Source organism: Acartia tonsa, chromosome 15 (assembly GCF_053477335.1).
Source record: "Acartia tonsa isolate MP-2025a chromosome 15, ASM5347733v1, whole genome shotgun sequence".
In the NCBI taxonomy this organism is placed as follows: domain Eukaryota; kingdom Metazoa; phylum Arthropoda; class Copepoda; order Calanoida; family Acartiidae; genus Acartia; species Acartia tonsa.
The window spans coordinates 1,956,412-1,969,896 of NC_137274.1; the positions used below are offsets into that span (position 1 = coordinate 1,956,412).

The following is a 13,485-nucleotide window of genomic DNA, read 5'->3' on the forward strand; positions in this document are numbered from 1 at the left end:
TAAAGGTATATATAAACATACATTTTTCATGTCTGAATTAGAATATATTTAAGTTCAAAGTTTTGATTAAACCAAGGTTTAAAAAGTTGATTTTTTCAATAATTAGCAAACAGAATTCAAAAGTAAGCTGCCAAATTAAAGATCATACTATTTTTGTTCATTATGGCAATTTTTTTTTTTGTTGGGTTTTAGTACCTTAAAACTGACTTCATCTAAAAAAAAACTTAAATTACTTTAAAAATGAGAGGTCTACAAAAAAAACGATTGCATATCTAAATTCTATGGAAAATTTTACATCTACTACTTATTAAAAACAATGACTAGCTATTTAAAAGAAAAAGAAAAAAAGTTAAGAAACCTATTTTGTAAACACAAAGGTTCATTCATTTAGAGAATTGACATGTTTAGGTGAAATCAACACATTTGAATGTATAGTTGATAATACTGATGCAAATCATTACTGGACTCTTGGAGATAGGTAATAACATACAAGTATTATAATTTGTTGCAAAGCTACTCTAAAATTCAAAATGTCAGTTTGTCTGTCTATAGAAAATGTCTATTCATAAAAAAAAATTTGTAATGATTATCTGTACTAATGATTTCTTGGTGTGTCACTCTGTCATGCAACAAAAAGAAATATCCTTATACTAAAGTAACAGGATGTTTGTCTGTTTGTTTGTCTGTGTATCTGTACCAAAGGATCTTGCTACGCGCTGAACCGATTGGGTTCTCCTTAACAGGGTAGCTTCTTATAGGTCCCGGGAAGGTTTATAACTATTTTCTTGGGGTGTGGGACACCTCCAACCCTCCAAAAAAATGAAAAATCCCCCCCCCCAAAAAATAAGATTTTTTTGGAAATTTTTTATCTAAAATTAAAAATGAAGGGGATGGGGCATCCCCTCCAAAAAAAACATTTTTTTCGCCCCCCTCTCCAAATTTTTTTTTACTTTTTATTTAAAATCTAAAATAAGAAATTGGGTTATTAAAATCAACTCTCTCCTCCTCAAGTGCCCCTAGAGGCCTCTAGGGGCGTAGCAGCTAGTAGGGACGTTGCCGTTCCTGCAACTGGCAGAAATACAGTGGATGTATTTTTGTCAAAATTGTTTGTCTGGATGTAAATTCGACAGTAATTTGCTATATATCGTAGGTATGCTGACAAATATACATCTAACACAGGCATTTAAACATCCAAAATTGTCAATTATACATATATTTGTTGCCAATTTTACATCTAAACTTTTTTATATGTCATAAATACATCCTGTACATTTCAGGATGATAATTTGAAATAAAAAATATTGGATTCCATTATATTTTAAAGAAATAGAGGCAAAATTGTAATTATGGTTTTTAAATAAAAGTAATGAAATTTTAAAAAATACAGAAGAAAAGGGAAGTGAGAGAGAGGAAAATTTAATCTTTAAAACAAAGAAAATATTTAAGCATAATATTAAATCATGTTTTGTAATAAACCATGATGACAACATCGAAGTAGCATAGCACAGATAAATATAACCATTTAGCAAAATATCAAGAAAGTAAAAATAAAAGATTTTCTAATTAAAGAGTAGCTTCACTTCAACAAGAAATATTTAATAAAAAGAAATGACAGGAAAACAGATGGATGGAAAAAGTGAGGTATAGAATGCTTTCCCATAAAGTGCATATCAAGCACTGAAAACACACTGATTAGAAATTTGAAAATCAAGAGGGGACAACTCTGCTATAAGAAACTATAAGACAATGAAATATTATGACAAACTGAAAAGCAAAGTTCCATGGAATAAAAAACAGGATAGTTAAAATTAGATTTACAAATTGGCTCCGTTATTTACTGTGAAAAAGGTACCTACATCATTTAATAAAAGCTTCCTTAAGTTTTCTCAATTAAAGTAATATTTTATTGTAAAACCCAAAAAAATAAACAAAACATCCAATAGATTTTACAAGGGGGATGGGGGCTGGGTATAGGTTTATAATATTGAAAATTACATAGAAATAAACATTTTTGTAAGAAAATGTCGAGATAGTCACCACATAACAACAATAATTTCTAGAATATTTTACTCATATATTAAACTCTATTGTAAAATTGTAAATGTATATATATATGAATTATGATAGTTTTCTTTAGTTTATTATAATGTCTGATATTAACCCTTAACGGTCAGGGGGGGGGGGGGGCGTTGAACGCCCCCCCATCCGGTTTTTTCTATCTCATTTTCTGTGTATGAAAGATAAAGAGCCCAAACTGCTTGACTTTTTAAGTGTGGGTATGAGACATAACTGAGAGTTGAAATTTATTGAATACCTCCATCCTGGCGGGCACAGGATGCCAGGTAAAGAGCAAAAATATTTTTTTGACTTAAACAAAGCATTTTATCTTACCAAAATACTAAAATATCCTCTAGTAGTACATCCTCATATGAAATACAGGTGTTCAAGTCAATTTTAGGTTCCAGGTATGATCCTGCAGGTCCTGATCCTCCAGGTCTCCAGAAATCTTTAAAAGGCTCCTGTGGCCGCAATTTTTGACTTAGAGACTTCAAATTTCAAACTTAAGCTTATCTTACATGACTACATAATGTATTAAAATTTCATAAAGATCCGCCGCCGTTTTCCCGCCGACCGCCGACTTCGGCTGCTGGCAGCTGCCAAGTACAGCTGCGGCCGCTGAAATTATATTTTGATATTTCAAATATAAAATTTACATAAAGATAAACATTTTCTGCAAAAAAAAATTTTATTCTAGCTTAAAAAATAAAAAAAATTACAGCCGTTTGAAATTTATAAGTAAAAAAGGACCTAAAAACAAAGGTTGTCAAATAAAAGGGCGAAGGCAGCGAAAATTGACCTCGACTTACTTAAGGTCGGAAATTCATTATAACACAGAGGACTCGCACAAAAATTTTTAGCCCTCTAGCTTTAATAGGAATTGAGATAATAGGGGGGGGCGTTGAACGCCCCCCCCCCCCCCCCCCCCCGACTGATTAAGGTGCGGCAAGGGGCCCGACTGTAAGGGGTTAAGGTAAAAGTTGTGCAATAAATAGTATGTATATTCTTTTTATTGTGCTTAAAAGTATAGTAATCAAAAGTTTAAGAATTATAGATAATACTTACGTAAATCTAATCAGTGAATTAAAGAAATATCTATCTATCTTTTTAAATTATTTTTTTTTGTACAGTCCCAAGAGAGGAAGATCATATTTTAAGAAATGGGTTGTTGCATTTTCCTAACCCTGCTGTTTTGTATTGATATCTTGTATTGATAACAAATATCTACTATACAGTTACTATTGTTTATTATTAATTTAAATGTAAAGGATGTATTAATGACATATGAAAAAGTTTAGATGCAAAATTGGCAAGAAACAGATGTAAAATTGACAATTTTGGATGTATAGATAAAAATGCTTGTGTTAGATGTATTTATGGTAATCTATTGATTTGATTAATTTTCCTAGGAAATATTCAGCAGAATTGAAGGATGATGGGACAGAGAAGTTGATGGTTATACAGTTCATATTCACTCTTCAAGACAATGGCCTGGAATTGAGGTTATTTTCAGAATGTTTATTTCTCTCCATCTGTCCATAAAACACAAAGTGGGGAAATTGTGATTTTCTCAGCTCCTATTCAAGATACACAGCTAAAACTTATTGTTAACATTCACACCATAATAGAGCATAATATATTTTTCACTTATTTCCCCATATCAGAATGTTTATTTCTGTAGTTTATAAAACAATTTATAATAAAATATTTCTATTGCTTTTAACTAATGCTCTTTAAATCTCTATGTCTGTAATCTTATCATTCATGATATTTTTGGTGCTTCACTACTTATGGATGTTGTCATTGTTGTTTTATATTTGCTAAAAAAAAAATATTTAAAGATTTTCATAAAATTGTAATTAAAACTTTGGCAGTAGATTTTTAAAATACTAATTGACCAAATTACAAGATCATTCTTTTAACAAAAAAAACTTTATATGATGTTATAAAATTTTTATGTTATACAAAAGTGGAATTTCTTCTGTTGTAATTCTGAATCAAATACATAGCCAAACATCCTTAAGAAACCAACACTTTCATTGCACAACTTTTATCTGAAAGCCATAACTTTGCATTGTTATGAGTTGCATTCTTTTTAAACATATTTTTTACAAGCTTTTCATACGTAGAAGTAATTAAGATGAAGATCCAATATTTGAAAATATCTTTTTTAGATGCTGGAAAGATGAGAATTTTGATTTTATACAGATCTCTGTCCTAGAGCAGGTTTAATCAATATTTTTTTTTCTTCAAATGTTACTAAATATTACCTAACTATAGATATTGTCAATCTTGTTAGTAGCAAATAGTTCATCTTCGTAATGGACCTCAATGTATATGCATGTAAAAGATATGTATAATGTCTGAAATGTATGTATATTGCAAAATTTGACCACTTTTTATCAATTATAAAAAAAATGTACAATTATAAGATTAAAACCAGTTTTGATAGACTCTAGATTCCAATGTTATGAGCTAAAAAACTGGTTTTAATATTGTGATTGTACATTCTTAGAAAACTAGTTATAATAGAATATGATGCATGGTTTTTCAGTGTGGCTGAAAACTGGTTCTTATCCACCAGATATTAATCGGTTCTGAATCCAAGCTGTACATATACATTTAGACTTCTCCTGGGTTGACACTTGATGATGGCTTAGTATATGCTGGACAAATTCTGAATGGTAAACCTCATGGATATGGACAAATAATCAAGAGTTCTGGAGAAAAGTACTCTGTGGTTTTTAAAAATGGAGTAGTAACAGGTATATTTCATACAATTTCAAAGTATTACATTTTTTAGCTTAAGATAGATCCCCAGAGTTGCTTAGCTACCTTAAGGTTTAGGTATCTTGCAGATAATAGGGGCACTAGGTGCAGGTAGTTAGTACAATCTCCAGCAGGTCAAGTAGAATTTGATAAATATATGTTTCAATTGACAATGTCCTCTGAATGTTGGTTTAGTAAAAGAATTTGGATAGAGCCATCTCATTATGTGGAGATAATTTAGAAGTAATTACCCCCCTCTCCCCCCCCCCCAAAAAAAGAATTTTAAATTTTTAACGTTAGTATTTAATTCAAAATATTTTGAATAATTTAATTTGTTCCTAAATATTATTACAAATAGATGATAGTACAATTCTTAATGTATTAAATAGATAAAATAAGATCAATAATAGAAATAAAAAATGATAACATAAAGTCATTGTATTAAACCTATAAAATAAAACTTATTACTAAGTTTAATAGTATTATATCTTATTTTCTTAATGTGCTTTTTACCTTTTTATATTATTTATTCAAAACAATTATATTTTAGATAATGAGGTTTTTAGATTGTTGGCTGAATCTTCTGATGTTGAAATCAAAGGTTTTTTAAAACTTATTTAAATAAAATTTTTTCTCTAAAATATCTATTTGTATTTTTTTTAATTGTCATCAAAATAAATTTTCTTTGAAACTAATACTATTATAGATACAGAAATAGAAGAATATGACTATGGAGAAAGTATGATTAGGTATAACAAGGCTAATTTTATCTAAAAATACAATTATGATCAAATACATTTTATTGATTGATTTTTCAGAGATGTCAGTTATAGATGGACAGGTGGAATCATCGGATATAGATTTAAAATTCATTCAGATAGATATAGGTAACAAAATAAATTGAAGTGAAAAGTAAATTAATATTTTCTGTAATACAAAAAATATATTAATTTACTTTTTTTAAATAAGTAAAAATATAAATTGCCAAAAAATAGGTACCAATAGATCTTGCCATTTTTTTGCTGGTTGAATGCCACTACTCTTGCAATATTCAACCTAATTTTCTGTTTTTAAACAATAAAGTCATACAAATTTTGATTGCAAATGTTGTAATTAAACACAAGTGGGAATTCAAGAATAACAGCATCCTAGGATGCAAGTAGATATTACAGGGGTCATCTTAATTGAGGTTTTTTTACTTCAGCAAAGCATTTAAACAAAACTAAAAATATTAGTTTAAAACAATATAAATGTTTAAGTCAACCTCCAGATCAAGGTAAAAAATTTCCCTGCAATAATTTTCCTTTCAGTATAAGAATAAAAAATTACAGTTGTTGATAGATTTAATATGTAATATGTTGTGTTGTAAATAAACATTGCATGAATCTCAAGGGATATGACACCGAATGATATATTGTTATACAACCTCAATTATTGTAAACAAAATTACTCCTTCTATAGATTAAGATTATTAGTGAAAAGGTTTGGACCAATTAAATTCCATTAGTGTACTCAAAAGGTTTTGTGCCTTGGACTGTTTGAGTGTGGATGCACATAAGATGCTTTTAAATCCATGATTTACTTTTGACTGAAAACAATTTAATATTATTTTTATATTTTAGTTTTACTGCTGAAGATAAAGAAATAGTCAGAAGACAAATGGAAATAGTGGAGTCACAACTTCCAGAAGGTTTTAAAATTGATAAAATATTTACAAAAACAATTGTGAAAACTTTAAAGACTATAGGAAGCTAATACTAATCTTGTAGCATCCATGTAGAAGCTTTAGCTTAACTCAATAATTATATTCACGTAAATTTTTGTAATCAAGTCATGAAAAATTACTCTGTTTTATTTTCAGCACCCATATTTCTCAGTGAATATTAGTGATTAATAGGAGAATTTTTTCCCGGCTTTTTTTAAAATTCAAGTAGTGCAATTATTATGCCTTTTGGTGAAAAAACACTTGTGTAAAAATTTTAACCATTTTAGACAAGTATTATGCCCAGTAATTTCACTATAAAATTTTGACGCCCTCAAGACCTATTCAGGGAGCACTATGAAGCCTTAGTTCTGATGCTATGATTTTTTGACCCGCATAAGGGGGGCGTCAAAATTTCAAAGTGAAATTACTGGGCATAATACTTGTCCAAAATAGTTAAAATTCTAACACAAGTATTCTTTCACCAAAAGGCATAATAATTGCAAATGCACTACTTGAATTGAAAAAAAAGCCAGGGAAAAAAAATCCCCTAGTGATTAAGGATCGATGCTTCATTAAATAAAATTGAGGAAAAATTCAAATTTGATGTTACAGAAACTATACAGAAATATAATGACCATTTATTTGGGCAATTTCTCTTCTGTTTCCTAATGAAGATATGTATATAATATTTTTACTTTGCCTAAATATTCTTGTCGCTTAATACATGATTTCAAATATAATTTTCTCCCTACAGGGAAGAATGAAAAGAAATATATTATAAAATGTAAAGGTATCCATAATGTCTAACAAATCAGCCCAGTAATACAATTTTCAGTAATATAGAAATATTTTTTTGAGGAAAAAAAAACTACAAAAAAATCCTAAGATCACTTTGTCAATAGGAAAGATGAAATTTTATTAATAAGTTAGCCCAAACATAATCAATCATGCACACTTCACTTTTAATAAATATTGCATTTCATGTATGTTTTTGTCAATTTCTGAAATATCATTTTATCTAAAAATAACATTTGGCTTTAAAGGGTTAACTAAAAAAAGTCAATAAAAGAACAATGCAATGTAACAGATTTGTTTTAAACACAAGAAACAATAAGGTATTCTTAACTGTATTGTTTTGAAGTTGAATAAACTGGCTGAAGCATATTTCTAAATACGTTTTCATTCTTTTCATGTTATGCAATTATTATTTTATTGTGACATCTATTGAATATATTGTATTCCTTTTTTCAAGCAATTCTATTTGCTACATTTTGGAGATAAGCATAACTATTTGTTAATTTTTGGTAATTTGTGATCTGCTAGTTACAATTTAAAAAAGAAACTTCAATGGTTATTTTTACTAAAGAATTTAATGGACCCAATAGACAGGCAAAACATTTTTCTGTAAGTGTGGTAGGGGTGAAGCAGTTTAACCCTACTGAGCGAGTTCGATTCAAAAGAGCCCCAAGCCTTAAGGATTCTATCAATAAAGTACTACAAGTAGTTACTGTTTAAAAGATATATTTGAACTGAATGCATATACAACAAAGTTACTAGTTTATATACAAAATAGATTATAAATGGGTTAGGTAGAGAAGGGTGTGGGGGAGATGGGGAGAAGCCCCATCCAGGTGAGCAGTAAGGTGGTAGGCTCCCGTAGGGGGTAAGGTAGACGTCTCCCAGAAAAGGGTAGGTTGCTGGGGGCATGAAGGGGAGAGGGGCAGCGCCCCTCCCATTATCAGCGGTGTCCAACTTGACCGCCACCTCTGATGTGTAGACAATGGCCAGAAAGGGGCTGGGCAGAATTGTGATAAGCTGGGATTAGCGTCGGGGTGTTATTTGGTAAACACGGAACATCACATACTCTGGAAAAGGCTTGTCCGTATGCCGCCTACCACAACAAGGGCTGTGGAACCATCAGGAAATCAGGCCTTGAACCATGGTGGGCGGCAGACTCTCCCTGGGGCACAGCACGGTGTAGGACAGCTCGGGCCACACAGGCCCCTCAGGAAACTCAGTCTGGCTGTGGTTGGTAATCAGCATGGTCAATTCTCGGTTGGCTCGTAGCTGAGGGTTGGTGACAGTCAAGCCTCGGCGCTGGAAGTTAGGCCTCGTCTGGAGAACTATTTCTGTCTCAGCCGGCAGCTTGACATGGAGGCCCAGGCTCACTCTAGAGGCCCCTAGAGGGGGGACGGCGATGGTAGTAGGCGTGTAGAGTTCCATGGGGGCGCCTGCCTTGTCCAGGTTACTGGGGGCCTTGGCTCCAACTCTGGTGGGTATAGCTGTCATCTGGAGGGGGCACATTGCTTTGGCGTTGTCCTCAGGGGCCGCAACTCCATCTCAGTGGCTGCTTCTCGTCCTGGGGACTCGCTGTTGGCTGGCAGAGGCTCCATGTCGGCATCTGGGTTCCATATTGCGTCGGTGGGTAGCGCCGGAGGGGCTGTTCCCAGTTCTGCAGGTTGGCTGGTCAGGTTCTCTTCTTCTCCTCCAGGGTGGTTGGTCCGGTTCTTAGGTATCTCAAACTCTAGTTCGTCCGTTGGATTACATATGGCGCCAGCTGGCGGCGCAGGAGCAGGTCCAGACTGCTCTCCTCCTTCTGTAGGGTTGCTGGTCAGACTCCAGTCCACAGCTGGCGGTGGCAGGACAGTGACTTCGGCTGGTTGGTACAGGGGCAGTTGGCCAATGGTTCCAGGTTGACTGCTAGCTGGTACGGTTGCTGCAACCGTTCCACCATTGGACTGGTCCAGGAGTATCCAGCTTCTAGGGTCTCGGACAACGCTGGCGGCCACCTTGTCTCCCCTAGGGTTGTCGTGGACGGGGGCAGGTAGGAGACTGGCAGTTAGATCTTCAGTGTAGGGATAGGTCAGTTCTCTGTGTCGGGGGTCAGCGCTGGTCTGGAGGTCCGGCGGGGGTCTGGCTGGCCTCTGGGCATACAGCTCCCCAGTCCCTGCTGTGAGGGGACTAAAGGTACCACATCCTGATATCTCTCCCCTAGCTGGGAGGTGACCTGGCACTCTGTCTCCCTCTGGGCTAGGACAAGGTCTTTGACCATTGGGCTCGTTACTGGGTGCATCTCCTCTCTCTCTCCAGGCGGCTTCTTCAAGTTTGCTGAAGGTGGCTGATGTCGGTATTCCTGGTTCCCACACATCATCAGCTGGAGGCGTAGGTTTTGGTAGGTCTCCCCTGGCTGGCAAGTTCTTCTTGGCTGGCCTGGTGATCAACCTCTGGTGGCCTCTGGTCCGCCCTGGGGGTCTTGTACCTCTCTCGTAGGCAACCAATTCTCTGGCAAGGGTTCGAACCCCCTGAACCTTGGTCAGGGGATCTTCTGGGTTTCTGTGATAGCGCCGGATATGGCAACAGGCTGGATGCCTGGACTCTTCTACGCTGCCATATACCCCCGCTGCTGTACTCAGTTGCTGACTTTCCAATCCGGGTGAACATTTGTAAGAATATCGAGAGATGTAGGGGTAAGAGCCAGGTACAACCACTCAACATTAACAATACGATGACCGGCAGCCAGATGGTGGTCATTGATGCCAGGTGGTTGAGGGTCCCAAGTTGGCCATCCCTGACTTCTTGCTGCACGGTGGGACGTCTCATTTGTCTAAGGCAGGCAATAAGCTGGGCCAGGTGACCAGGTAGTTGCGGGTCCGAGTGAAAGGACTCGGTTGCAACAGGGCCTCCAGGGGCAACCCTACCGTTCGGTATGGTTGATGTCACATGTAGCTTCCTGGCGGGCAGTCCTGAGGCTTGTGGTTGGGGTCATCCCCAGGCCTTGATCCTGTGGGGGCCTGGACTCTCCTCAGGGGGGCTGGGTGCCTGATGCCGGGTGATGGCCTCTTCCTATGGCCCTGGGCTCTATCGGGCTGAAGCTTCCATCCTCCTGGGTTAAAAGGGTAATTGTCCTAGAGCGCTAGGTACCTCCATCTTGAGCATGGGGTCTGTCTCCCAGGATTCAGTCTTGTCCAGCTCCAGGTCCGCCTGGAGTCCTACAGGTTCTCCCCTGGCATGTAGACGTTGGGGTGGATTTGTGGAAACCTCCCGAACATCAGGCTTGACTAGCTCCCTAGCCACAGGGAGGCCAGCATCCAGTAGGAGGTAGTGCTCCCCAACCTGCTGCGCTGGGACAGCCAAGTGGATTGCGGCCTGAAGGGGTCAGCCAAGTAGCTGGACGGAGACCATTGTGAGGCTGCAGGCCAGTAGGGTGACTTGCTTGGCCATGGTCAGCGGGGCCGCGTGCCCGTTCAAGGGGAACACGGCGTTCAAGGTGTGCGTAGCCGGCTGCGACTTGATGGGCTCGGCTTGGTAGGAGCACTCAGGGATGGATCCGGGAGGACACGGTTGGCCGTTGATGAAAGTATCCTCAGTCAGGAAGGCTTCCGGGATGCAATCTGTCTCCGGGAAGGCTGTTGGCGATTCTACTGCGGCCGTGTCTGGTACAGGTGGAAGGGTCACAGCCGGCAGGTTGGTTCCCTTGCTGGCGGTGAGGGCCGTGTCCACCCAGTGGGTTCCGCTCTCACCAATATGGGATGATTCTGGGTTCAGGCCCGGCAGCGGCTCCTTGTGGCTTGGTTCATGTACAGTGTCGTCACGGGTGGCCGACCGTAATTGGACGGGCTCAGCACCGGGAACATCTGGCCATGACTTGACAGGCTCGGGCTCGGTGGTGGCCGGCCGCGACTTGATGGGCCTGGCACCAGGGGCGTCCGGCTGCAACTTGACGGGCTCGGACTTGGCGGGGACCGGCCGCGGCTTGACGGGCTCGGTCTTGGGGTTAGCCGGACTCCGCTGGCCGAGCGCGGTACCAGGGGCCTCAGGCCGCGACTTGACGGGCCTGGCCCCGGACTTAGCTGACTGCGACTCGATGGGCCTGGTCCCGGACTTGGCGGTCTCGCGGTCCACTGGGACACCGTGGAGGGGGATAAACTCCACACGCACCCACAGGCAGGGGGTCTGCATGTCAAAACAAAGCCTAGTTCAGAACTCACACAGAAAGACTCCGCCTAAGCTCAGTGGGTGCGAGAGATTCCTGACCACAGTCACGCGGTACAAATGGAGGATGAGCGAATGGCTCACCGCCATATAGAGCTCGCTTAGTTTGCCAATTACCTGGAGGGGCTGCCCCTTTTCATTGGCAGTTATGATACACGTACGTGTTGGAATCAGCAGTTTCTGCATGCCCATTACGTGCATGAGGGACTCGGAAATTACTGCAGACCCGGGCATACGGTTGCCAGGGTCTATCATTGCGTTGACCTGCACGTGCTGGGCAGGGTCGTGAGTGGGGAACCGCACCCTGATGTGGAAGGGTAAATCCTGGCCACTAGACAGGGGGTTCTTTTGTTCCGCTGGCGTCTGGCGGAATTTCGGCGACGGCCTGGCCGCAGCTATGGTGCCCTCTCCTACCATAGTGGGGGCACAGAGCTCCAGAGGATGATCTGGAAGTGGTGGCGGCAGGGAATACTCGTCCTGCAAGCGCCGTGGGTTCGTGTCCTGGGGCTTGTCCCAGCTACACAGGTGGATCTGGAAGCGGTGGCGGCAGGGAATACTTGTCCTGCAATCGCCGTGGGTTCGTGTCCTGGGGCTTGTTCCAGCTACACAGGTGGATCTGGAAGCAGTGGCGGCAGGGAACACTCGTCCTGCAAGCGCCGTGGGTACGTGTCCTGGGGCTTGTCCCAGCTACACGGTCGATCTAGAAGCAGTGGCGGCAGGGAATACTTGTCCTGCAGGCGCCGTGGGTGCGTGTCCTGCTGTCCGTCGCAGGGGGTAGGCCTTACTTGTGTGCTGGAGCTTCCCAGCCACACATTGCCTGCTCAGGGGGACCAGCTAATCAGCTGTCCGTCTCGGGGTCTGGGCTTACTCGTGTCGGGGTGCTGTCCAGCCGACACGTTGCCATTTCGCAGCTATTTGGCCTGCTTCGGCCAGTCATTTGGCATGTTTCAGCCAGTCAGTGGGCATGTTTCAGCCGTCTACAGTTATTTGGCCTGCTTCGGCCAGTCAGTGGGCATGTTTCAGCCAGTCAGTGGGCATGTTTCAGCCGTCTAACGCACGATTCTACGTTAGATTTCTCCGCAGTTCTGGAGGCCCGCCTGGTCTCGTAGATTCTCGGGGGGAGACCAGCTACTCAGCACTCTGTCTCATGGGTCTGGCCTACTCGTGCCCTCGTGTCAGCTAGTGTAACTGCTCGGGAACGAGGCTTTCAGTTACAGTTGTGTCTAGATCTTTGGTTCTTTGAGCCCTAGAATCAGGTTGTCTGTGGTGCGTTCAGCAGGCAAAAATTTACCCGCAAGTTGCCTAAAAAGGCCGTCTCTCTTGTCAGTTGGCTTCTTGAAGTCTTGTTGGATGTCAGTTGACTGTCCCCTTACTTTCCAAAGGGTCCAATCTCTCGGCCAGGAGTGCTTCTAAGGTTGTCAGTTGACTGTCCCCTTACTTGCAAAAGGGTCCAATCTCTCGGCCAGAGATAGAATCGGCTATTTTAACGGGGCTCGATTGAAACACGCTGACACCAAATTGTGGTAGGGGTGAAGCAGTTCAACCCTACTGAGCAAGTTCGATTCAAAAGAGCCCCTAGCCTTAAGGATTCTATCAATAAAGTACTACAAGATATATTTGAACTGAATGCATATACAACAAAGTTACTAGTTTATATACAAAATAGATTATAAATGGGTTAGGTAGAGAAGGGTGTGGGGGAGATGGGGAGAAGCCCCATCCAGGTGAGCAGTAGAGTGGTAGGCTCCCGTAGGGGCTAAGGTAGACGTCTCCCGGAAAAGGGTAGGTTGCTGGGGGCATGAAGGGGAGAGGGGCAGCGCCCCTCCCATTATCAGCGGTGTCCAAGTTGACCGCCGTCTCTGATGTGTAGACAATGGCCAGAAAGGGGCTGGGCAGAATTGTGATAAGCTGGGATTAGCGTCGGGGTGTTATTTGGTAAACACAGAGCATCGCATACTCTG

The 13,485-nt window shown here is 40.3% G+C and overlaps 1 protein-coding gene across 1 annotated transcript in view; it reads left to right on the top strand.

Moving 5' to 3' along the window:
- LOC145306806 (uncharacterized) overlaps positions 1-13,485 on the top strand; it is a 36,842-nt gene that overhangs the window by 690 nt on the left and 22,667 nt on the right. The window contains exons 3-10 of the mRNA XM_080149100.1: positions 409-478; positions 3,468-3,560; positions 4,233-4,284; positions 4,685-4,823; positions 5,378-5,428; positions 5,534-5,576; positions 5,646-5,714; positions 6,450-6,517. Of these exons, the coding sequence (XP_080005226.1) occupies positions 409-478; positions 3,468-3,560; positions 4,233-4,284; positions 4,685-4,823; positions 5,378-5,428; positions 5,534-5,576; positions 5,646-5,714; positions 6,450-6,517 (585 nt within the window). The remainder of the gene's footprint in view (positions 1-408; positions 479-3,467; positions 3,561-4,232; positions 4,285-4,684; positions 4,824-5,377; positions 5,429-5,533; positions 5,577-5,645; positions 5,715-6,449; positions 6,518-13,485) is intronic.